We start from the raw sequence: 26503 nt of genomic DNA, 5'->3' as shown, positions 1-26503 counted from the left end.
TCTATGATAGAGAGTTAGGGAACATCTCGTATGCTCAAGTACGTGTGGTATCCATTTGTTATTTTCTTTTCCGTAGCTGTTTATTCTATTTCCTCAACCAAATTTCAAAACAAACAACAACAACTTGCGAACTTCTTGGTAAGGCAAGAGAAGTTTGACGAAAACAAAATAATTTCTTTATCCTTTCACATCCTAAGAATAAATCTTAGTTTGATATTTGACCATATTATCAGCGAAAAGACAGTATCTAATGTAAATAATATTTGCTCGTTTTATAAAATCACTTTTATGTGTATTTTTATACCCCCACAAAATGAAGTTTGTGTGGGGGGGACGTATATAGGAATGAGCTGGTCGGTCGGCCCGTTGGTTTTCATGGTTTCCGGAGAATAACTCGTGGAAAGTGTGACCGATTTAAACAATTTTTGGTACGCAGGTGTAACGATAAAACGGTTAACGGATGATAGCTTGAGAACGCTTAGGTCAAGGATCATAAATTGTGGTAAACAGATGTAACATCATAAAATGCAGGTCAAGTCCGACTTTTAGGTTAGTAGGTCAAAGGTCAAAGTCACAATGACACGGAAAAATTAAACGGTCTCTGGATGATAACTTGAGAACGCTTGGGCCTAGGATCCTGAAAGTTGATAGGAAGGTTGGTCATGACCAGCAGATAACGCCTATAGATTTTGAGGTCAGTCAGTAGGTCAAAGTTTAAGGTCACAGTGACCAGACGGTAACTTGAGGACGCTTGGGCCTAAGATCACGGAACTAAATAGGGAGATTTTGGGTTTTGAGGTTCTGCTTTGACACTGGCTTACTTCTGTGACAAGGCCGTATTGTGAGGGAATAATTCGTCGCTCCTGAGATAGCTCTAGTTGTGACTCTTTTGAAAATGAAAGAATAAAATGATGTCTTCGCACAATTTGGTAATTGTGAACTAATATCAAAAGTGCTGTGTTTGCAAAACTTGTTTGAGTATCCTATTTTTTCAGTTAAGCTGGATTTTACTTTGTCTGATAGTTTGAAGAGATTAAGTTGTGTAACATTAGTGGTGTTCTTGCTGAGAGACGTTTCAATGTTATTAATTACAAGTCTTTATTGTCTAGAAAACAGTGTTGTCTGAATTGTTACTGTAAACTAATGATTTTAAAAGGTTCAGTTTTAATTGAGATGAAAGGCTTATTTTTCCTCTGAAAATATCACATATTTACCATCAGAGCACGACACGCAGTTAAAAATTTAAAATCATGTGTGATTTCACAGAGCGAAATTACAGTTTTGCTTCATGGTTTGAAACACACACACACACACACACGCACGCACGCACGCACGCAGGCACACAGACACACACAGATTTTGTACATTTTTTATTTTATAAACAGCTTTAAGACGTTTGGCATAACCTCAACAAAGTCTCTTCACAAATTGAACCTGACCATGTTCATCTTTCTTGTCGGTCTCATCTTTTACATTTCCGAATCAGATGTGTATTACTTGCCTACCTAGTGGCAAAAGTGTTCAACTGAGCAAGCACGATAGGTATCCGCGCTCTCTCTGTGGGAATGCTTGTATAAAATAGATACGTGACCTCATTAGTACTAGTTGTATTGTGACGTCATACACTATATACGTATAATGCATGTAAGTATCCAAATAAATAAATGACTTTGTTGCAAAAAAATGACCCCACACGTAAACCTGTATAGGTGTTTTTTCATACCGTCAAAACAGCATAGAACAATAAAAACTCTGTTAAAGCTCGATTTCTTAATGTCCGCTGTCCCTTGAGAAGGGAAAACCTTGTCTTACACAGTCAGGCATATTGGGATAGTTCTATCATCATTGCAAAATAAGTCATTATCAGAAGGTCAGTAACCTTGCCAGGCTGTTAACAACAGGTTATGACTTACTAGAAAGCTTGAGTATAAGGAGTATGTTACACCTCGTTGAGTGAAAGTTGTAGTAGCAATAAAAAGTTGATGATTTTGAAATTTCTTCTTTTGTATCTGCTCAGCAACGATGGAACTTTCTGCAGTCATATTATAATACCGAACACAAACAATATGGGAATAGGATTGTCGGTGTGGAACTATTTCAAGGCTTTCAGACTGTTGACTAACATTGACTTCTGTGCCTTTCAGCTTACATTTTCACACAATAGGCTAGTCTCCTACAATTTTATATCACATATATATCAATACTGAAGCAAAGAGCTAACCTGTCATTTGCTACTTTGCAAAAGGTTTAGAAATTACTAAATGTGCAGTTCTTACATTAATGGGACAGTTGGACCGATCTATCAATATTAATATATCAAATGTCAACAGTTTTAGATAATGCAAAAATATAATTTTATTCATTTTACTACCAAAGCCAGTTTTTATAAAAAGTCACCAAAATACACATGAAAGATGTGTTTTTTAGAGAATAAATATACACATTATTTATAGCAATAAGGAAATTTTTCTAGGAAATATTTAAAGTTCACCATTTTTATACCCCCGCAAACGAAGTTTGGGGTGGGGTATATAGGAATAAGCTTGTCGGTCGGTCTGTCTGTCCGTTGGTTTTCATGGTTTCCGGACAATAACTCATGAAAGGCTTGACAGATTTAAATAAGTTTTGGTACACAGGTATAACATCATAAAATACAGGCCAAGTTCGACTTTGGCTACAAACCACAAATTGTTTACGTATTTATGGCCCCTTTTCAACTTAAAATTTGTAAATCTCATGGTTTCCGGATAATAACTCGTGAAAGACTTGGCAGATTTAAATAAATTTTGGTACACAGGTGTAATATCATAAAATACAGGTCAAGTTCAACTTTGCATACAAACCACCATTTTTTACCTAGTTATGGCCCTTTTCAACTTAAAATTTGCAAAACTCATGGTTTCCGGACTCATGAAAGGGTTGACAGATTTAAATAATTTTTGATACATAGGTGTAACATCATCAAATATAGGACAAGGTCGACTTTGACATTGGCTTACTTCTGTGACAAGGCCGTATTGTAGGCAGTTTAACTAAAAATACAATCTTCAAGAAGGCACTATCTATTTTAGATATACATGTATGTATAGCTAACCGCATCAAAGTATGTAGACTGAAAAAATATTTTAGATATCATTTTCGGAAAAAGAGTTATTTGAGGTGAAAAAAATGATCCCGTGTAAAATATTTGAAAAAACTGGAGACAACTCCGCTATGACTTTACTGCAGGCTTAGGTGGCTATTTACCTACTACCCCATGCAAACTATACACTTTTTACCTCTATGCAGGGAAAAAGCATGCATAATTGCCACCAGGATTAGCAATATGAATAGGAAACTGTGTAAAGATCAAATAAGTTAATGCCCCGGGGAAAGAGTGACATTTTCTGTGGTGAAATTTGTCAACAAACAGACGATTATTTTGAAAAAGTCAAAACCCACAGAATTTCACAAGGTTAAATCTCTACTACCCATATATATGCGTCAAAGTATGGGAAAAACATCTAGAAATATGAGAAAATCGAAGCAATCAATCTCAGGACTGTTAGATGCATGACTGTCTTATCATGCATTGCATTGAACATAGATAGATTACTTTTCCGTTGCATTGATATAACATGGAGAGGATTAGGATTAACAAACGGTGTTCACTAAACAATTTCACTATATAAACAGATTGTTTCCCTTGTGTAAAGAAGGCTTAGGGAAAGTCTCTACGTATTGTGGGGGTATTATTCGTCACCCCTGTGACAGTTCTAGTTTGTTTTGTTGTCATTTTATTCCCTAATAACGTTTTTAGTTAGTTTTTAAATTCTAGAATATTTGTGACTTTTCAAAGATGGGTTGAAGTCGTAAAATGAACGAATTTACAATGTATATAATAGCATAATATTGTCCTAAGCGTTGACTAAATTTCAGAATTTTACGATCAGTAATTTTTAAATTGCTGGCAAAAGAACTAATGGCGGGTTAGCTGTTTTGTTAAGTATAGAAATAAGTCTGCTTGTGAGCATCGATTCATATACATCTAATGTTTTCCAAAGCCTGCTTACCGAGACTTTACGATTTTACTCAGTTGCAGTTAAATTTTGTGAATATTATGTCCTGTAAATATAGCAGTTAAGGTAGTTATGCACGTTTGAAACAAATATGGTTCTACGATGTACAATTTTATTATACCATATTGTTTTGAAAGTATCATTGTATCCGAAAGAAATAGAGCCAGTAAAAGAGATTGGGTCGTGTGCCAGATCTTTTGTAAGACTGATTTTAAAAAATACTGGTCATCCGGTCGACTTTCACAATAAATATTCCGGATATATGACATTACACCGTCAAATGTCAAACATGCAGAACTACCTTAAAATAGCACCTCTGTGAAAAACGTGATCTGTAAAAACCTATCATTAATAAAATGGTGTTTTATTATAGTTTCATTTGGAAAAATGTACGAAGAGATATAAAATATATTTTGTGTTACATTCTAGAGTTGGCTAAAATACAAAGATTTTTTTTTGGGGTCAAAATGGCGCTTGTTCTCCGATAATTTCACGGCAGTTTTCACTTTAGATGATCTTACGTGTTTAAGTATACGTATGATAAAAATAAAATTAAATCCATTAAGCTAACAGTGCATTATATCTGGCGATATGTCACATAGTAAGCGAGTCCGCCGGGTGGTATATGAAGGAAAACGTCATATAATCAATGACCTAGATTTTAATCTGTATTGCTTGGTTTTATATTTCGTTAAAGTCTGAGAGAATGATATGACATAAGATGGCTATTATAACAGTGAGATAGCGCACAGGTGTTACATTTTGTGTATCATTTAGTTACCAGACAAATTAAATATTAAAATATACAGAAACTAATCAAATGCTCCAAAGTTATTGTCATTTTTTGCTGAAACGAAGGAAAAGTTTGTATTGCATGTTTTCATAGCGTTGTTGAAATATAATTATGATAGTAATATGAAAGAAAATATGATATTGGTGGAAATGCGGCGATAGTTTTTAAAGAAGTATTTCTCTTCCTTTAAATAGGCAGTGGAACTAAAAATACAACCTTCAAGTAGGCATTACCTATTTTAAATGTAAATGTAGTCAACTTCATCAAATAACTCATTAAAGTATTGTTTTGGGAAAAAGAGTTTTTTTGAGCTGAAATAAAATGGTCCTGTAAACATTTGATAAAAATGTGGACAACTTTGCTGAAACTTTATTGTAGGCTTAGGTGACTCCTGCGGTCAATGATTTTAAACGAAAGTTATGTAAAGATCAAAGCAGTATATGTTCTGGCCCGCAAATTTCGACTTAAACTGAAATTTGTCAACAAACAGACGACATGTCACAGGGTAAAAGATGTTGAGAAAGCTCCAGCTGGAAATAGAACAATCTCTGCTACCTATATATATATGCGTCAAAGTATATATGCGTCAAAGTATGGGAAAAATATCTAGAAATATGTGAAAATCAAAGAAAACAATTTCAAATTCAGGATTGTTGGATGCATGACCGTGTTTTCATGTATACCACAAGTAACATAGATAGATCACTTTTCCATTTTAATGATATAACATAGACAGGATTATGATTAACTAACGATGTTCACTGAACTATTTCACTCTATAAACAGATTGTTTCCCTTGTGTAAAGTGGGTTTAGGGTAAGTCTCTGCTTTAAGAGATCAAGGTAGTCAGACGTTGCAGCATTGAAATATTTCTGCAGATATTTGTACGTGGTCACATAATATGCATATTGCGAAAGTCTTTCCGACCTTTTATATGTATAGCTGCTTTACATTACCATCACTGAAATTAATTCAACATATCTGTCGTTATATTTGTTTATAGTTGATTGTACATTCCACTCATACCGTATATGACTCGTACTTTACTGTAATATGTGTATGTACCGCCACATTGTAATTGGCGATGAACATGTATATGTTTTTGCCGAATAAACTTTGACTTGACTTGTTATGATTATAGTTGTGAAATGTAACAAAAAAGGTAAAGATTAACTTTACACAAGGATTCTACATGTTTGCCTTCATGAGGTGTGTTATGTTAAAAGTTAGTTTTACTTTACGCAAGAAGACCACATATATGTCGTGGTTGTGAAATGCGAGAAGGTAAGTTAAGGCTCACACAAGGAGGCTAATCATTGTAATTGAGGAGATTTCAGTTGTGATCAGAGCATTTGTTTCAGTTTTGAAAGTATTTAAATTAATATATACATTTTTTTTTCAAAATTTATTCACAAATACTTTCTGTATGATTTCACAGCTTTTATGACCTTAACATGTTTTTATGTGAAAGACTTACCACACAGCACCAGGCACATTAGCGAGTATATTTTTATAAAAATGTCTAGTGCTCTGTAGACAGTAAACAAAATCCAATACCTTGACGGGATTCAAGACTAAAGCGGAACACCTTTGATGTTTATAGAAATGTCTAGTGCTCTGTAGACAATATGTAAAATGCAATAACTTGACGGGATTCAAGACAAAAGGGGAACACCTTTGATGTTTATAGAAATGTCTAGTGCTCTGTAGAACATATATAAAATCCAATAACTTGACGGGATTTAAGACAAAAGGGGGAACACCTTTGATGTTTTGTCTTACTTCTTATATTTAGATACGTATTATCTTGTCTGGCGGTTTATTGCATTAAAGTCTTCTTCATAAGTGGTAGCCTTGCTGAGAGATTTAGAAGTTGCAACAAAATGACATTTAAGTGACAGGTGCATGTGACATATTAATTCTAAAAAAAAAAAGACATTAAGATTTATTATTTAAGATTTGCTATCCCAGAGGAAGAGAAAAGCCAGTAGTGACTAAAGACAACGTCAGTCTCGGACGCCAATTTTCGTTCGTTACCAGTTTTTGTATCTTAAACGGCGCTAAACTTTGGAATGCAGATATTGTCTGAAATTGACACATTGCGCTACACATTAATGAACAGTGTTTTCTTCGTAATTAGATTGGAAGACATTCTCACAGAGGGGAAAGAGAAAACAGTTGAATTTGATTAGTTGTATTCTTTCACAGAAATTAGAAATTTCGCAAAACAAACACGATATTAAAGAGTACAGGGAAAATATGAATCCATAGTTACAATTCATATAAATGTTCACTTTAGTTGTAAAGTAATCAGTCCAAATATCTTTAAGAAGTGAAAATGTAATAATGTGTCTTTTGGGTGACATTCTACGTCAATAAAATGTTCACTTGTCATTATACTGACTTTGTAACATAAATACTTCGTAAGAAGATTGTCGTTTTATCAAGAAAACGACGAACCTTCGTCTACTCTAAAATTGGTATAAGACCACTAATGTAACACTGCCTCCTACAACAACAATAAAATAAAAGATCACACAAAATCTAATAATATTCAAATACAGGGTTAACCACCAAAAAAATCAAAACAGCAAAAGTAACTCCAGTCTTTAAGATCAATTCTAAAACAGACAAAAGCAACTACAAACCAATATCAATCCTCACAGCAATTGGCTTTGCCAAATATGTCATGTCGTTACTTACTTACTTACTTACTTACTTACAGTTGTTTACAAAAATTCACAATTTGTTTTGTTCCATGGTCGCGTTGGTCGCGTCATGTGAATACGTTTGCTAAAGTAAAGTGCATAAATTTGTACAGACGAAAACATAATTATATCATTTAGGTAATCCTCACATATGTCTGTTTGTTTCAGTACAGTACAGTTGTCTTGCGGTTATATTGTATGTAAACAGATTCAAAAACTTAACAATATAAACAAGAAGATTTTCTTTAAATGTGTTTTGACAAATAAAGTTGATAATGATTGTATTTGGGATTTTGCATGTGTAGACACTCCATATAATGCACGTTTGCTGTTTCTTGAGATAGTTGGTTAGCACATCATGTGTGCTATTTCATACACTCTATATCATTTCACAACACAGTAAAACAGGAAGAATAGACTGCAGCACAACTTAATAGAACCTAATAGATATCTAATAATTGGTACAAGTACTTTTCATAGAGCTTCCAGTTCAAACAAATAATCTCAATTAATGAGTGTTCAGATCAGAAGTGAAGAAACAATATGAAAGAGAAGAGCGAACATTACTGTTTGATGATACACAAAACGACACACATTCGTAAGCCCATTTTCCCTATGGAGTAAAATAGAAACTTTGTGAAAGTATGTCACGTCACTTATTTGAAAGCAAACAGAACTTACATTGAAATACTTGATAATAATTGATCGTTACTTTCGTAGCCTGTAACTTTCGAAAATTGTACAGATTTATAAAATCTGGTGTAAATTGGATGAAACTCTTAATTGTGCAAATAATATCTTCTGGGTATAAGAACATCATTGAAAAGAAAGCCTGTCATAATCGCAATCAGTGTTGGTTTAATCTGTTGACAGGTATACAGTATTAGTAAAACTTTTTTGACTACACTGATTATTCGTTATTTCTATGTTTGCTAAAACATCTCAAAACAGCATTTATCTAATAATAAAAAGAGAATATTAACTTATTTAACTAATCATTTTGAACGTCATATGTCAGATGAAGTCTCCAGACTTTATCCAGATATTGACATGTTTAGTCAGTAACTTGTATAACCAGTACAGCCAAGAGATGCTAAGTTTCGTCGGCTTTTGATATGACAGGATTACATTAAACATGTATGGATAATGAAATCCGTATCTGACTACAGAAATACTGAAGCAGTATAAGTTCTGTAAATACATATTGAGTCATATACACAGCTAAACGCTTTCACGAGTAAAAGCGAAGGTAAAGAAAACTTTCATAGATGTATTACCCAGACGAAAGGTTTCATACAGTTTGACTGAGCATACTATATTATAGTATCAGGTAACCTCAGTGTTAGAATGAACACTCAAGCACCACAATTAATTAAGATGTATTTTATATCTTGTAGCTGTACAAGCCTTTCTCATATAAGCAAGTATGTACTTTTATTTTTTATTTCCAATGGCCTATTTTTCCTGTACTGTTTACTTATTTTTTGTCTCCTTCCTGATCGTACGATGTAATCCTTAATTTATTGGTACATTATTTCTTCTTTACTAGGATATACGAGCAACGTTATCAAATCAGACACAGTATCTCACTCGTATATGATGTTAATCTTTATCGGTTGTCAAACATTTAAGCGGACATACATTTTTCAGTCGTAGAGCCATGTGGTATCAGTTAGCATCTATATTGATAATAATAAAGCTGTTTTTGTGGTTTTCAATTTCTCATTGTTTTATTTGAATAGTGGCCACAGATTGGCATCATTTATCTCATTGTGACCCCCATGAGTGGTGGGGGCATATAGATTTGCTGTTGTCCGTCCGTCCGTGCGTCCGTCCGAAGTTCATGACGCGCCTAGCTCAAAAAGTATTATGAACACAGTGTCATGTGAGAAACAGAATTATGAAAAAAATCGAAGGTCACCATGTTTGTTCAGGAGTTACATCCCCTTGAATATGCAAATTTTGAAGAAAAAAAAATCCAGTTTTAAGGGCAGATAACTCCTAAACAAGCACGGTGATCTATGATTGTTTTTTGCATTTTCTGTTTCTAACATGAAAATGTGTTCATATACAAAGTTTGAACGAATTCTATTATTGGGAAATTTTTGCTCCATCTCTCTTACAAGAAACTGCAGCAATTGTATTTAAATGAAAAGACCTATGTAAGGTTAGTACAAACAAAGGAATATTCAAGGGGACAACTCCGAATTGACTTATAAACTGAAGCTACACATAAATGAACAATTGTTCTCTTGTGTTCTTCGTAATTAGATTGGAAGTTTCACAGAGGGCGAAAAGAGAACAAATTGAATTTGATTGTTTTGTTTTCTTTCACAGAAAATAAAAATTTCTCGATACAAACACGATGTTACAGAGTATAGGGGAATATAAATCCGTAGTTAAATTTCATGTAAATGTTCGTTTCAATTGTTACATAATCACTCAAAATATTTTTGTGAAGTGAAAATGCAATAATTTATCAGTTTTGTACAATGCTACGTCAAATAATGTTCACTTGCCACGATACTGACTGTATAATATAAATACTAGAAAAGAAGTTTTATTAAGAATACGACTCTGAATCTGATATAAGACCGACAAATATTACAATGTAGTTTATTACAAAATGTATAATTTGTTATGTTTTACAGCAGATGCTTCTTACAAACATGGTTGTAAAATGTATTCAAAAGGACCTAACTTTGGTCCTTGTGGTTAATGTATTTAACCTGATCCAAAGATTTGACAGTTTAAAGAAGAAGATTTTCTTAAAGTGTTTCGTGAATGTTTTGATTTGTGATTCTGTATGTCTTTGTAATGCATGTTTGCTGTGGTTTTAGCCAGTCTGTAAGCACGTCATGAATGGCATTTTAAAAATCGCTATTTCATACAATCTCAAAATACCGTATGCTGTTACTGAAGATAGCTTGGCACAGAAAATAATAATACTATAAAAGAACAACTCAAGACAGTTGTATGAATACATTACTTTTACTATTAACAGTTTTACTATAGCAATTAATAACTAATTTCGTTTTGATTAATGTTTGGTAGAAATTGGTCACAGCTTCACATAAATGTCAATATACAAATACATATGATATAAAGTATATGGTTAAAATGCAGATGTCGAGACCCTGGGAACAGAGTCCTTATACAGTATACTTGAAACAAACAAACTTCTTATTACACAACGTTAAGATATACTGGTGAAGGCTGACCTAACCGCCGAACCTGGGATCAGAATTCAACGAAGATCGGGTATATAAAAACAGACATACAGAATAAGTGACTACTTTAAACGTTTATATATGCCACATACACATTTCACAGTTCTGAAAACAAACACTGTCGTGTCCATAAATCAACATGTGACATGACACTGCCAATATTCCATGTGAAGCTGTTACGACTGAAGGCAGAAAAGGGGTAGGCTGGACTTGAACACACAAGATGTACCTGAAAATAAAAAAAGAAAGGAGAACACGGAAAACATGTAACAAACAAAATCAGGAGCGTGGAAGGTGGGATATTAAACATCAGCAAGTATAAACAATCGAGGATTCCTTCGATTAGAAGCAAAAACAACCCTGGCATTGATTTGCAAACGACCTTCTGAAAAGACACATAAAGGAATTAACATTAAAAATGTAATGATTGATTGTTTCTTTAACGTTTGAAAATTGCTTCTATACAGATTTTCCAAACTTTTTGCATGACTGTAAAACTGGTGTACATTGGATGAAGATTGAGTTGTGCCGATACATGTTTTCGGGGTAAAAGAACATCACTGAAAATAATGATGTTATTATCGCAGTCGGTGTGTGTTTATTCTGTGGCAAGATAAACAGAATGCGCAAAACTATTTTTAACAACGCTTGTTGGTCGTAATTTCTATGTTTGCTTAAACATCTCAAAACAGTTTATCTTACGATAAAAATAGAATATTAAGTGATAATTTCATGTTTATTCAGCTATTGACGTGTTTACCCAGTAACTTCTATATCCATATCCAGTATAACCCAAAATGCCAAGTTTTATCAGTTCTCACTATTTCAAAATCAAAAACGACAGTTTTCAAATACAAAGTGGATTAAGTTTGAGGAATGATCAGACAGTGTTTCTCGATATGAAATTCACGTCTAACTGCAAAATTGAATAAGATTTTATTCTCTTTTTTTTATATGGATATCTACATACTCTATATCCTTACAAAGTAAGCCATATGTACAAAACAAATTAACCATGCAATGTAACTCTTCTGATTTTCATTTCATTTTCATCTTCATCGTTATTATCACCATCAGTATCATCATTTACATAAATTTTTGTACTTCCATACTTTCAATATCTATTTTCTTTATTTCAAGTTAACGTAAGATATTGTGCATTTAGCTCATCGCTTAATGACCATAAAGTTTTAATAATGTTCAGTACTAGTTTACTACTTTTTTTGAAAGTACAAATTTAGTCCTATTTATAGCTTAACGTTGACTGTTGAACCCTTTCAGAACAGGAAATCTGAGAGAAGTAAGTTATTAACTAAGCGATACGCGAAGAAAACACTCATAGACGCATTATTCAGACGAAAGGTTTAAAGTATGTTTTCATACAGTTTGACTGAGCATATTTTATTATAGCATCGTATATCAAATTACATCAGTGTTAGAATGAACATTTAAATATTATAATCGATTAAAATGTGCGTATTTTATGCACTGTAGCTGTCAATTCTATTTTCGTTACCATTGACCTTTATTTCATTTACTGTTTACTTGTTGTTTCGTATTTTGAAAAATACTTGTCTGATTAGACGATTTGATTTGTTAAGTAATCCCTAATTTACTGGTACAATATTTCTTCTTTATTATAATGTACGAGCTACGTTATCAAATCATAAAGTTGCATCTGAATCGTATAAGCGTTGTCATTTGTCAAACACTTCAGCGAACGTTCATTTTTCCATGGAAGTGCCATCTATAATTAGTTAATGAATTTATCTAAATCGATAATAATACTATGTTACTGGTTTTATTTGGATAGTTACCGCAAATATTGCTAATCTGTGTCAAACATTTTGGTTTTTTGTTGTCTGAACGTTACAGAACGCTGTAGATAACTGAATATCTTTATGCCAATAGTGTCAATATTAAAAAAGAAAAGACCATAGCATAGAAAACAATGACAAAATTTTATCTGAAACTTAGCCGGCTTTATACACTAGATGTCATAATAATAAATTGCAGGGACACAAAGTTTCATTTCCTGAATTATTACTTGCATCGTTCAGTTGTATTCACAGTAATGTATGTTACCCGGCACTGAAAAATAATGAAATCAAATACATGTGTCCTACAAATTCCAATACAGATTGTGTTTTTTGGGTTTATCAAAACTAACGTAGCCATAAGTTGCCCAGCATGCTTGTTAACGATAACCAATATATATAAATCAATCTGAAAACATTGCTACATTTTGATTACAATTTGATCTGACGCACAATGTGATATCGCGTTTGCATTTGAAAAGCGTTGACCTGACCTGCATGTCAATGTTCATGTATTTTTCTCTTGCTCCTTGGCCTTCTTTAGCTGTTGTAAATGATTTTAATTCCATTAAATTGAATGTCAGAACCTGCTGCTTCTCCACGAGGGGTTTGAAATTATTCAGATTTAACAATCTCTATTTCAGCTGGGGTTTTTTGGACTGAATATTTAACACTGTTGTCTCATGTTCAATTTACCACAGAAACGTTTTCTCAGAAAGATGTTCTTCTGAAATAACGTTTTAATGCCTGAGCTGAAATAATGAAACAGTCCAAGCTGTTTTGTGTGTTTTGTGTCCTTGAGCCAAGAAATGATTGGTTTCATTTGCATTTCACGCATATACATAACTTACATTTAAATGTTTAGTGTCAAATATGGTCTTAAAAGTTTATTTCTAAGTCGAAGAAGAAATGGAGAAAAGAGAGAGAGATCAACACTATACATAAAACCTTCTTAGAGAGCTAACTCTCTCTAATTCTAATAAAGGTTCAATAAAGTTAACATGGTTAAACAATATTGCAAAAGAAAACTGTTTTCAGTTGTTCTTTTTATTGACACTGAATCAATCTTTGATGGTATTTGTTTGTTTTATATTGTTTGACTGTCTAGACTTCCTGCAGTAATAAGTACATTTTCTATTTATTGTAATATACGAGCAATATGATCAATTGCTGCAGCTTATTGTCTAAGTACATTTTCTATTTATTGTAATATACGAGCAATATGATCAATTGCTGCAGCTTATTGTCTAACGATATTCCATATGTATTTAACATGGAAGTTAGTGTAACAGATGTGTTTTGAAGACGATTATTTCCGTGAAATTGAATTCTATCATTTTGAAAAAAAACGCAAAATTCCCAGAATGACATTATTTTCACATCTGTGTCAAAAATTATCTAAAGTAACAAAGCTGTTTGGTTGTTTTAATTTTCTATTATTGTATTGGGATAGTACCCACAGATTGACATTATTATGCTCATTTGTTTCAAACACCAAGGTTTCATCTTTTGGTTTTTGTTGGCAGATTGTTACAGAACTCTGTAGGTAACTGCATCCCTTTATGTCAATATTGTCAACATTAAAAAGAAAAGACCACCTTATTCGACAGTACCATGCTTGTACCTCTATAATTGTTTACAACATAGAGATGTATACTTGCATTTGATGGCGTTCTAAGGGTTCAAACAGACATTTTCGTCGATGTATCTTGCACATTATTCCAGTATCAATATGCAAGTACCACAACTTGCAGAACACCCGTAGAACCGTACGTTTTAATCCTTACCCTGCTAAATTTCTAGAATGGACTTTACCATCATTCAATTTTGGCAGTACCATTTATTATTCGAAGGGGTGTTCACTGAAAATTTTATGGCATAATAGCGAACAGTACGGACCAGGAGGTGCAGGCTGATCTTTGTCTGCACTGGTCGCAAATGCAGAATCACTTGCCGCCAGCAGGCTAAGAATTTTAAGTGTGATGAACAATTTTCTATGGCTGCAGTATGCTTTTTGAAAGAAGTATCAAGTATCTCTGATAGCTATATTGTCTGGGGTATTGCATTTGTCCATCAGAACACGAACAAGCAACACGACTGTTTTGATGTAACGAAAGTTTCGAGTGCAGATATTGTCTAAAATTGACACATTGCGCTACCATTAATAAACAGTTTTTTTCGTAATACAACAGGAAGACATATTATCAGTGGGATATGAGAAAACAATTGAATTTAATTAGTTTGTATTCTTTCACAGAAATTAGAGATTTCGTGAAACAAACACGATGTTAAAGAGTACAGTTAAAATATATGAAGCCATAGTTACATTTCATATAAATGTTCACTCTTGTTGTAAAGTAATCACTCGAAATATTTTTATGAAGTGAAAATGCAACAATGTGTCAGTTGGGTACCATTCTACGTCAATAAAATGTTCACTTGCCATTTTACTGTCATTTGACTATCTAATTCTAGGTAAGAAGATTGTCGTTTAATGAAAACGACGAGACTAAGTCTACTCTGAAATTGTTATTTACTTAACAATTTACTTACTTACTTACTAACATACTTACTTACTTATTACTTACCTACGTACTTACTTACTTACATACTTAATTACTTACCTACTTACTTACTTACTTACTTACTTACTTACTTAATTACTTACCTACGTACTTACTTACTTACTTACTTAGTAAGTAATTTTATTTACTTACTTGCAGAATTTTTTATAAAAAAAAACACAATCTGTTTTGTTCCATGGTCGCGTTGGTCGCGTCATGTGAATACGTTTGCTAAAGTTAAGTGCATAAATTTGTACAGACGAAAACATATCGTGTACGTAATTTGTTTCAGTACAGTTGTCTTGCGGTTAATGTATGTAAACTGATCCAAGGACTTAACAGTATAAACAAGAAGATTTTCTTTAAATGTTATCGACAAATAAAGTTGATAATGATTGTATTTTGGAATTTGCACGATTGCTGTTCTTTGAGATAGTTGGTTAACACGTCATGAATGCTATTTCATTCATTCTGTATCATTTCACAACACAGTAAAACAGGAATAATAGACTGCCGCACAACTTAATAGAACCTAATAGATATCTAATAATTGATACAAGTACTTTTCATAGAATAGAGCTTCCAGTTCAAATAAATAATCTCAATTAATGAGTGTTCAGATCAGAAGTGAAGAAACAATATAAAAGAGAAGACCGAACGTTACTGTTTGATGAGTATACAAAATGTCACGCATTCGAAAACCAATTTCCCTATGGAGTAAAATTGAAACTTTATGAAAGTATGTCACGTCACGTATTTGAAAGCAAACAGAACATACATTGAAATACTTGATAATAATTGATCGTTACTTTCGTAGCCTGTAACTTTCGAAAATTGTACAGATTTATAAAATCTGGTGTAAATTGGATGAAACTCTTAATTGTGCAGATTATGTCTTCTGGGTATAAGAACATCATTGAAAAGAAAGCCTGTCATAATCGCAATCAGTGTTGGTTTAATCTGTTGAAAGGTATACAGAATTAGTAAAACTTTTTAACTACACTAATTATTCGTTATTTCTGTGTTTGCTAAAAAATCTCGAAACAGCGTTTATCTAATAATAAAAAAGAATATTTTAGTAATAATTTTGAACGTCATTTGTCAGATGAAGTCTCCAGACCTTATCCAGATATTGACATGTTTAGTCAGTTAACTTCTATATCCAGTACAGCCAATAGATGCTAAGTTTCGTCAGCCTTTGATATGACAGGATTAGATTAAACATGTATTGATTATGAAATCCGTATCTGACTACAGAAATACTGAAGCAGTACAAAGTCTGTAAATACATATTAAGTCGTATTCACAGCTAAACGCTTTCACGAGTAAAAGGGAAGGTAGAGAAATCTTTTATAGACTTTTTACTCAGACGGAATGTTTCATACAGTTTGATTGAGCATACTATATTATAATATCAAGTAACCTCAGTGTTAGAATGAACACTCAAGCACCACAATTAATTAAGATGTGTGGACATGTGTATTTTATATTTTGTAGCTGCAAACGCGTTTCCCATATAAGCAAGTTCGCGGTAAAATACTGTACTTTTATTACCATTACCAATGGCCTATTTCCCTCTACTGTTTACTTATTTTTTCTCCTCTCTGATGTACGATTTAATCCTTAATTCATTGGTACATTATTTCTTCTTTATTAGGATATACGAGCAACGTTATCAAATCGGACACAGCATCTGACTCGTATTTGATGTTAATCTTTATCATTTGTCAGACATTTAAGCGGACATACATTTTTCATTTGCAGAGCCATGTAGTATCAGTTAGCATTTATATTGATAATAATAAAGCTGGTGTTGGTGATTTTAAATTTCTCATTGTTTTATTTGAATAGTGGCCACAGATTGGCATCATTTATCTCATTTTTATCTATATCGTGTTTTATTGTTTGGGTTTTTTTGTTGTTGTTTTTTTTTTTTTCATGAAATAATTATTTGAAAACCTTTATAGCACTCACGTTTAAAGACGGTTGTGGCAGTTTTGGTTAAAAAAGTTCCCGGTAATAACATTTGTTCAAACTTTGTATATGAACACAGTGTCATGTGAGAAACGGAATTATGAATAAAATCGAAGGCCACCATGCTTGTTGAGGAGTTACCTGCCCTTGAATATGCAATTTTGAAGAAAAATCCAGTTTTAAGGGCAGATAACTCCTAAACCACCACGGTGATCTATGATTTTTTTTTTTTTTGCATTTTTCTGTTTTTAACATAACACTGTATTCATACACAAAGTTTGAACGAATTCTATTATTGGGAAATTTTTGCTCCATCTCTGATACAAGGAACTGCACCAAGTGTATTTAAATGGAAAGAAGTATGTAAGGATAGTACCTACAAAGGAATATCTAAGAGGAACAACTCCGAATTGACTAATAAACTGAAGCTACATATAAATGAACACTTGTTTTCTTCGTAATTAGATTGGAAAACATTTTCAAAGAGGGCGAAAAGAAATCAAATTGAATTTAATTGTTTTGTTTTCTTTCACAGAAATTAGAAATTTTTCGATACAAACACGATGTTACAGAGTATGGGGGAATATAAATCCGTAGTTAAATTTCATGTAAATGTTCGTTTCAATTGCAAAATAATCACTCAAAATATTTTTGTGAAGTGAAAATGCAATGATTTATCAGTTTTTTGCAGTGCTACGTCAAATAATATTCACTTGCCATGATACTGACAGTATGATATAAATACTAGTAAAAAGTTTTATTAAGAAAACGACTCTGAATTTGATATAAGACCGACAAATGTTACAATGTAGTTTATTACAAAATGTATAATTTGTTATGTTTTACAGATGTTTTTTTACAAACATGTATTATAGTTAAATGTATTCAAAGGATCTAAATTTGTACAGACGAAAGAATATATCATTTTGATGATCCTCACGACTGTCTGTTTGCCTTATGGTTAATGTATTTAAACTGATCCAAAGATTTGACAGTTTAAACAAGAAGATTTTCTTAAAGTGTTTCGTGAATGTTTGGATTTGTGATTCTGTATGTCTTTGTAATGCATGTTTGCTGTGGTTTTAGCCAGTCTGTAAGCACGTCATGAATGGCATTTTAAAAATCGCTATTTCATACAATCTCAAAATACCACATGTTATTACACCATGTTATCACTCGCAATAAAGCATAAAGCTTAGACTTGCAGTACCGCATAATAGATATTTAAGCACCGATACAAGTACTTCGTAGAATAGAGTTTCCAGTTCCAATAATTAAACGAATGTAATGAGTGTTCAGATCAGAAGTGAAGAATAAATGTAAGAGGGAAGACGTCATTTTATGGACAATTATATTCCTTCTTCGAACATGGCTCTTTTTATTAGATCTTTGACGTTGTACTTTTTCATTATTTTCACTTGTTTGAAGCAAAAAAGCATACAGTATCTTGAAATGCACTTGCATTGATTTCTTTCTGACTTTCACCAAAGAGGTAATTTGTACTTGTATTTGATAACTTACAAAATAAACGGCATGCATTCACACGCCTATTTCTCCCTGAAACTGTTTAAGTACGTGACAAGTCACATAAAGGAATTAACATTAAAAAATGTAATGATTGATTGTTTCTTTAACGTTTGAAAATTGCTTCTATTCAGATTTTCCAAACTTTTTGCATGACTGTAAAACTTGTGTACATTGGATGAAGTTTGAGTTGTGCCGATACAGGTTTTCGGGGTAAAAGAACATCACTGAAAATAATGATGTTATTATCGCAGTCGGTGTGTGTTTATTATTTTGCAACGCGACTCGGACACAAAACCCACAACAGGCAAAGCATACTGAAGTAGATGTTTCTATTTATAAGTAACTTGTCTAAAACCTTGAAATATTTAACAAAATAGCATGCTATGCCTGTCGTGGTTTTCTGGGACCATTTGAAAGGAGTTGAGGTAAAAACGATGTTGCTCAAGGGAGGGGCCGTTGTAGAGAGGTTGCACTGTAGTTATTGTACCCGTGAAAATAAAATCCCACCGTAACGACATTCAAATATATATAGTACTTTAGTACTTTAATCGAGATTCAATGGACTCTTGTTTCAACTATCCTTTTGTTAAATGCCGTTACAATGTGATTTAGCTGTAAATGAAACAGTAAGTACATAAGACAAAACATTTTCATTTTTACGTTTTTAATTAGCTAAGGTTTGGCATTAATTTGGCCATGACTGAATGATAGATATTTTAATAAAATAAGATTTTCCCCGATTACGGTAGAAAATCCCAGAATACATTCTGCAGATGCATGTTAGTATTATGCCAAAAAGGGGCGCGATTTAGACTAGCTAAAGAGTGAGCCTTCCGCCAAAATCTGCGGACTAGCATGAATCTGCAGGATATTAACAAGATAACCGGTCATGGCCATTGCTAGCTTATCCGGACTATATTAATTGAAATTTTGCCAAACATTTTTATTATTAAACTATCAAAACCAGAGTTATAACTGCGTTAGACTGATGAACAGAAAAGGGAACAAGAACAACAGTCAGTTTTCCTTAGTTAGATTAACACTATGTACATGCATATACTCTCTCTCCTTTAATTTATTATTTTGTACAGAGCAGAAGACAGTGTATTAAGCATTATATCGTATCCAAGTTCTGACAAATGAGTGTCATCCGTGTGAAAAAAATTGTTTTTCTAAAGAAATGTCAGCGTATTTTATATAGCCACCTCCGTTTCTAATAACAAATGTTGCGAGAGAACTGTTGATACGTTTTCTAATGTTTTCCGCAGTTGGTGTGTATGGTACATAACGCCAGGTTCTGCGCGGAAGAATTTGTGACCAGATAAGCCTAGTGTTGGGCAGTAATGGCTGCAGGAAATCAGTTATCAACATTTTGAATTCGAATGTTATGTCCCAAGTGGATTTGGTGCCTATGTCATTTCCACACAATGAATGACAATCATGTCTGGTTCATCTTTAAATTGTAGTAAATATTGTACAGACCTGCGTATATCTCTAATTCTCATGCCACTGAGAAATTCCCACGTGATCCTGACATTATAATGTTGCAAACCTAAACTGTTGCCATCCGGTCTAAAGGCTAGTCTATGGTACGCTCCTTTTATTAGGGAGGACCCTATTATCCAAACATTGGTCAGCTTAACTGCAATATTTTGAAATAAGAGTTTTTCTATTTCCATTTTCTTAAGATTGGTATCATAATTTTAGTTCTTGGCGTAAGGATACAGGTTAGATTGTAGTGAATAAAATGCACTTTCTCTTATTAATATCAAACAGTAACATGAATTATCAATAACAAACGGTAACACACAACCATTTTTAAACATATTTACAGATATGTAACTGGAATAAAAAAGAAAACTGGCTTAAAATTAGTATTCTTCATTCAAAATGTCATCTGTTCTTACAACAGTTTTCCGTATGTTGTTGTATAATTGCTATCAGCCCGATGCGGTGCTGTAGCTTGATCAATGTATTTGAAAATAATTATAACTGCCGAAAAGCGGACTGCACAGCCTGCCATATACCAATGGCTTTAATGGCATTTGGCACGTCCTTTACACAAAACTTTTTTTTTTTTTTTTTTTTTTTTATATATAAATATTATTTTAATTTAATTATGCTTGAATTATGTACGCCATATACCAATGGCTTTAACAAACAGATAATACCAACAGGTATAGCAATAATGATACTGTGACAGCGAATGTGACTTTCAAGATATGATTTTTTACAAAGGCACACTCATTTTCAATTTATACATTTTAAGGCTTATTACCGCCAAAATTAGCACTCAGCCAGAGATCAGTCACAATTTTAACGAATGTAAGATTTGTAACTATCAGATTTCCATCTTCCTTGGGACTTTATATTATTTATTGAAGTCCCGTCTCGAAACATTGAAGTTGCGCCACCAATTCTAAAAGAGTGTGATTTATACAAATTGGCGTCTAAACCTGCAAATTTTATTGCTTTTCTCAAAACTGCGTTAAACTGGAAAGAAGTTAGGGGGCTTTCGTCAAAATGAACAAAGAATGGACCATCTGTATTTGGTCTGAAGGCAATATAGTTAGCAATGTTTTCACAACAGAATTTGTTCTTATCGCTTATTTCGATGTCAACTGATGTTCCGGTGCCCGTCTGATCAGTTTTTGATTTCTGTAAGTAAATTCGTATTTTGTTTGACCCAATGATTACATCCTGAAACTTGAGAACGCCTGAAGTTGTTGTTTTATTGCTAGAAGTAAATTCGCTAATACGTAATAAGCCAATGGAAGCTAACGAGAAAGCCGCCGTAAACAACATGGCTTCAAATTGTGATCTGCAAACGTGTGTTAGGGAATCTAACAGCTTCAACAGAACTGACTGCGTTATTGGTTGTCTGGTATCGGTGTTTGTTTTCAGGCGCTTTAGCCCTTCTAACATACTTCTAACGATAAACTGTTTGGTATTATCCAGTAGGCCATTCAATTTATTCACGTAACTGATCGCAGAAAATATGGCAATTTACAGATGAGTGCGAGTATTGCCTCAAAGACATGAATGCGATGTATTCCGTTATTTGCTCGACGGTTGGTGGCCAGTTTAATTCGACATAACTATTAATGCAGAAATTTGTAAAAGACTCGATTGCTGAACGATATCTTTTCTGTGTATTTTGTGAAAGGGAAGCGCTGATAAGCCTGTCTATTTCGCCCTCAACAGCTGGAGGAAGGACTCCGGAACTTGACAAGGCTCCCGGTCCGCGGAGAGGGGCAGTAGATGATTGAGTCTTGTCCACTGAAATCGACTGATAGAATCAGCAATACTGTTTAATTTTCCAGATATGTGATTGCATTTTAAAACAGTGTTATTTTCCATCAGAAGGAGCGTAAGATGTCTAATTAAATGCATTACTCTACCGTTTTTTGATGTCTTTTTATTTATAATGCTGACTAATGCCTCGTTGTCCGAATGTAAAATTATTCTTGTATTTTTTACCTTTTTGCCCCATATATGAAATGCTAAAGTAATTGGTACAAGTTCTAAATATGTTATATCTTTGAAAATTTCTGATTCCCATGAATCGGGCCACTTTATGAACGACCACTCGCCCTGAAAATAACACCCACAGCCTAAATGGCTGTTTCCTGATGCGTCTGTGAAGAAATCAATACTAGTAGCATCAACCCAATCGAAATTAATAAAAGTGCATGACCCGTTGAAGTTTTTGATAATATTGTAACCAAATATTTGCGTCTTCTCTTATTGAATGTGTTACTCTGATCCAATGAAACGGTTTACGTGCTTGACACATGACGTCATAAAATCTGCGAAGGAAAGCTCTACCTGCCGGTATGGCCTTACACATGAAGTTCAAGAGTCCTACTGTGGACTGCAAATTATGGAGGCGAACTTTCTTGGAATTTATTAAAGACAGAAGCTGCTGTTCCGCTTTCTTAATTTTGTCGGAAGGTATCCGAATTGTATTATTTTCCGCGTCTATTTCTAAACCTAAATAAGTAATTATTTTGATAGGTCCCGTCCATTTATCTTCAGCTAAAGGCACGCTTAAATCTTCACAAGTGTTTTGAAAATTTGACATTAAACTTGAACAACTTTCATAAGAATCGTCAGCCATGAAGAAATCGTCTAATAAATGGTCAAAATTGTTAGAACCTGAATCTTTTTGTACGCACCATTGAAGAAAAGTTGCGAATTTTTCAAAAATAAAACATGAACAAGATGCACCCATCGGTAACATTTTTTGAATCCAGTATCTGTCGTCAGTCCGTATTCCTAGCAGATCGAAGTCGGCTGGCCGTACGGGACATAGGTTGAATGCTGATTTTATATCTGCTTTTGCCATGTATACAGACGAGCCTATTTTTTGCACCATTTTGACAGCATTATCAAAACAGGAATATTCAACATGGCTATAGTCCTGATGTATAAAATCATTAACACTGATGTTAGGTGGAAAGGACAGGTTAGTTATTAGGCGCCAGCCTCCTGTTTTCTTCGGGATTAAACCTACCGGATTAATGCGCAGATTTGAGATTGGGGGTGTCGAGAAAGGTCCTATAATTCTGCCAGCTAATTTTTCAGCATAAAGTTTCTCGTCTAACATTTTCGATTGTTTGCGTGCTGATATAAGATTATTTGAATGTAGAGGAATTCTCGGCCCGGAATAATTTAAGCTAAAACCATGTTTGAAACCAGCCAATAGAAAATCTGCTTCTTTATTATTTGGATATGTCGATAATCGCTTTTCTAAAGTTGTAAGATTAATTGGAGTGATACCGAGGTCCCATAGCCCGTTTGTTTGCACCATGAGGTCCTTGTCCCATAAACGGCCTTGGGGCTGGTGCCCTGAAACGAGTGTTAAACGACGGTCTCATTATGTTATGCCTGAATCTGATTTGGTGCTGACCATTCCCAAAGGTCTGGTTAGTGTGACAGTTCATGGAAGGATGGTTACCATGACACCTTATACAGGAATGCAGATAAGGACAATACCTTTCGTTGCAAAAACCTAATCTGTTGTAGGCAAAACATTTCTTCTCTGAGCTAACGGACATGCTATTTAACTGATTTGCATGTAATGGTTGCATGAAAAGCATCCAAAGTTCAGGGTCAATCGTCTCCCACTTGGTTGACAGAGCTAGCGACTTTTTGAGCCGGAACTGTTTGTCGTACACCCACCAACCTGTGTATTTACTTGCAGCTAAACGGATGTTATAAAAATATTGGAGCATTTGTAGGGTTTCCCCGGGTGCTTTAAGCCGTAAATATACATATATACTAGAAAGGCATCTGACCAGATTTCGATTTTTTCCAAAATTTTAGCAGATTGTTCTTTCTTAGCTAATACTAATTCTCCGTCTAATAATTGAAATGTTTGTTTTTGAGAGGTCTGATTGTTCTGGCTATGAAGGAGAGTTTGTAAGTCAACATACTGGCCTAACCAGATTTTTTCCTTGACAGTATTACTGACGTGAGCATCTAATATGCCGTTAGAACAAGTATATAATGGGATATGTTCACCTGATTGTCCCGGGCTGTCCACGTGACCTTCGCTCCTATTCGGCGGTGCCGGCTGTGTCTGCTGACGTTTCCTATTCGGCGGTGACGGTGGTGTTTCTTGACTTTTTGTCTGGCCAGATTTCGGTGTCGCTTGATCCGATGGACCCTTGTTTCCATCCGATGATGATGCATGTGGAGCTCTTTGTGATGTCCGGGCCCGTTTTCGTGGAGGCATGCTCAGTTTGTTTAGGTTATGGAAAAAAGCAAAACAAAAAATTAATATTCAGTTTAGAGGAATTCAGATCGTAAAGCTACCATGTTTTCTGTTGATGTTTTTGTTTTTATTATAGTTATTATTTGCGCCGCGCCAAGAAAAAACCAACACAGTGGCCCCGCGACCCGCAACGACCCAGACCAGCCCGCCCAGGACCCATTCTTTCGCTGACGGTTTCTCTAATTGTTACAGGCTTTAAAATTGAACACCATAGAGCCAGACAAGACCGCCCGGACGCGAAGGCCGGCCCGGACCCGATCCGGTCGCAAAAGAACCCCGCCGGCCTTCTCACGGCGCGGCTCATTTATAAATATGACGTCACCTTGATGACGCGTATTCAAATATATACTGTAAAGCAAGACTTAGTTTAAATGAGCTACATCTAGAGCGTTCAATAAATTTATTTTTTGGATAGATACTACAATGAACATCTTCCGAAAGTAACAATAAAATAACAGTCGATCTTGATACAAGTTTTAAACATGTACATTTTATTTTCTAAATGTATACTTTTAAAAATTTAACTGTCTACCTCTCGTTCTTGGAATTTGCAGGAAAAAAGACCGCTCCTGAAGCGTGGGCTGTTTATATATGGGGAAAAATGTAGTGGGCGGTTCTAAATTTTTGAAACGGATTATTTGATTGGATCTTGGGAACCATGCGGTCGCGTGCAAAATAAATGTTGTTCACGTTATATGTCGTAAACATTTTATTCTGTGGCAAGATAAACAGAATGCGCAAAACTATTTTTAACAACGCTTGTTGGTCGTAATTTCTATGTTTGCTTAAACATCTCAAAACAGTTTATCTTACGATAAAAATAGAATATTAAGTGATAATTTCGTGTTTATTCAGCTATTGACGTGTTTACCCAGTAACTTCTATATCCATATCCAGTATAACCCAAAATGCCAAGTTTTATCAGTTCTCACTGTTTCAAAATCAAAAACGACAGCTTTCAAATACAAAGTGGATTAAGTTTGAGGAATGATCAACAGTGTTTCTCGATATGAAATTCACGTCTAACTGCAAAATTGAATAAGATTTTATTCTCTTTTTTTATATGGATATCTACATACTCCATATCCTTACAAAGTAAGCCATATTTACAAAACAAATTAACCATGCAATTTAACTCTTCTGATTTTCATTTCATTTTCATCTTCATCGTTATTATCACCATCAGTATCATCATTTACATAAATTTTAGTAATGTTCAGTACTAGTTTACTACTTTTTTTTTAAAGCACAAATTTAGTCCTATTTATAGCTTAACGTTAACTGTTGAACCCTATCAGAACAGGAACTGTGAGAGTAGTACGTTATTAACTTAGCGATACGTGAAGAAAACACTCCTAATGTTAGACGCATTATTCAGACGAAAGGTTGAAAGTATGTTTTCATACAGTTTGACTGAGCATATTTTATTATAGCAATTGTATATCAAATTATGTCAGTGTTAGAATGAACACAAGTATTATAATCGATTAAAATGTGCGTATTTTATGCACTGTAGCTGTCCAACCGCTTCCCGTATAAGCAAGTTCAAGATACAATTTTGCACTTCTATTTTCGTTACCATTGACCTTTATTTCATTTACTGTTTACATGTTGTTTCCTATTTTGAAAAATACTTGTCTGATTAGACGATTTGATTTGTCAAGTAATCCCTAATTTCTTGGTACATTATTTCTTCTTTATTATAATATACGAGCAACGTTATCAAATCATAAAGTTGCTTCCGAATCGTATAAGCGTTGTCATTTGTCAAACACTTGAGCGAACGTACATTTTTCCATGGAAGTGCCATCTATAATTAGTTAATGAATTTATCTAAATCGATAATAATGCTATGTTTATGATTGTTTTATTTGGATAGTTACCGCAAATTTTGCTAATCTGTGTCAAACATTTTGGTTTTTTGTTGTCTGAACGTTACAGAACGCTGTAGATAACTGAATATCTTTATGCCAATAGTGTCAATATTATAAAAGAAAAGACCATAGCACAGAAAACAATGACAAAATTTTATCTGAAACTTAGTCGGCTTTAT

At 33.8% G+C, this 26503-nt stretch overlaps 2 protein-coding genes across 8 annotated transcripts in view; one reads left to right on the top strand and one right to left on the bottom strand.

Moving 5' to 3' along the window:
• LOC123564110 (cGMP-dependent protein kinase 1-like) overlaps window positions 1-26503 on the top strand; it is a 316502-nt gene that overhangs the window by 159775 nt on the left and 130224 nt on the right. The window lies entirely within an intron of this gene.
• Window positions 19319-25157, bottom strand: LOC123534003 (uncharacterized). Its single transcript, XM_045316024.2, has 2 exons — window positions 24198-25157; window positions 19319-20313 (listed from the first exon to the last, which is right to left on the bottom strand). Exons 1-2 carry the CDS (start codon window positions 24409-24411, stop codon window positions 20081-20083), a joined length of 447 nt encoding a protein of 148 aa, XP_045171959.2. The 5' UTR covers window positions 24412-25157; the 3' UTR covers window positions 19319-20080.

This window comes from Mercenaria mercenaria, chromosome 2 (assembly GCF_021730395.1).
Source record: "Mercenaria mercenaria strain notata chromosome 2, MADL_Memer_1, whole genome shotgun sequence".
NCBI classification, from domain to species: domain Eukaryota; kingdom Metazoa; phylum Mollusca; class Bivalvia; order Venerida; family Veneridae; genus Mercenaria; species Mercenaria mercenaria.
Note: the sequence above shows the minus strand (reverse complement) of the source record. Positions and strands in the feature narration are given on the sequence as shown.

Coding starts and splice junctions, on each gene's coding strand:
- LOC123534003 (XM_045316024.2), bottom strand. CDS start 24,411: ATGCCTCCACGAAAACGGGCCCGGACATCACAAAGAGCTCCACATGCA. Junction 20,314..24,197: donor GGACAGCCCGGGACAATCAG/GTGAACATATCC, acceptor AAAATATTGCAG/TTAAGCTGACCAATGTTTGG.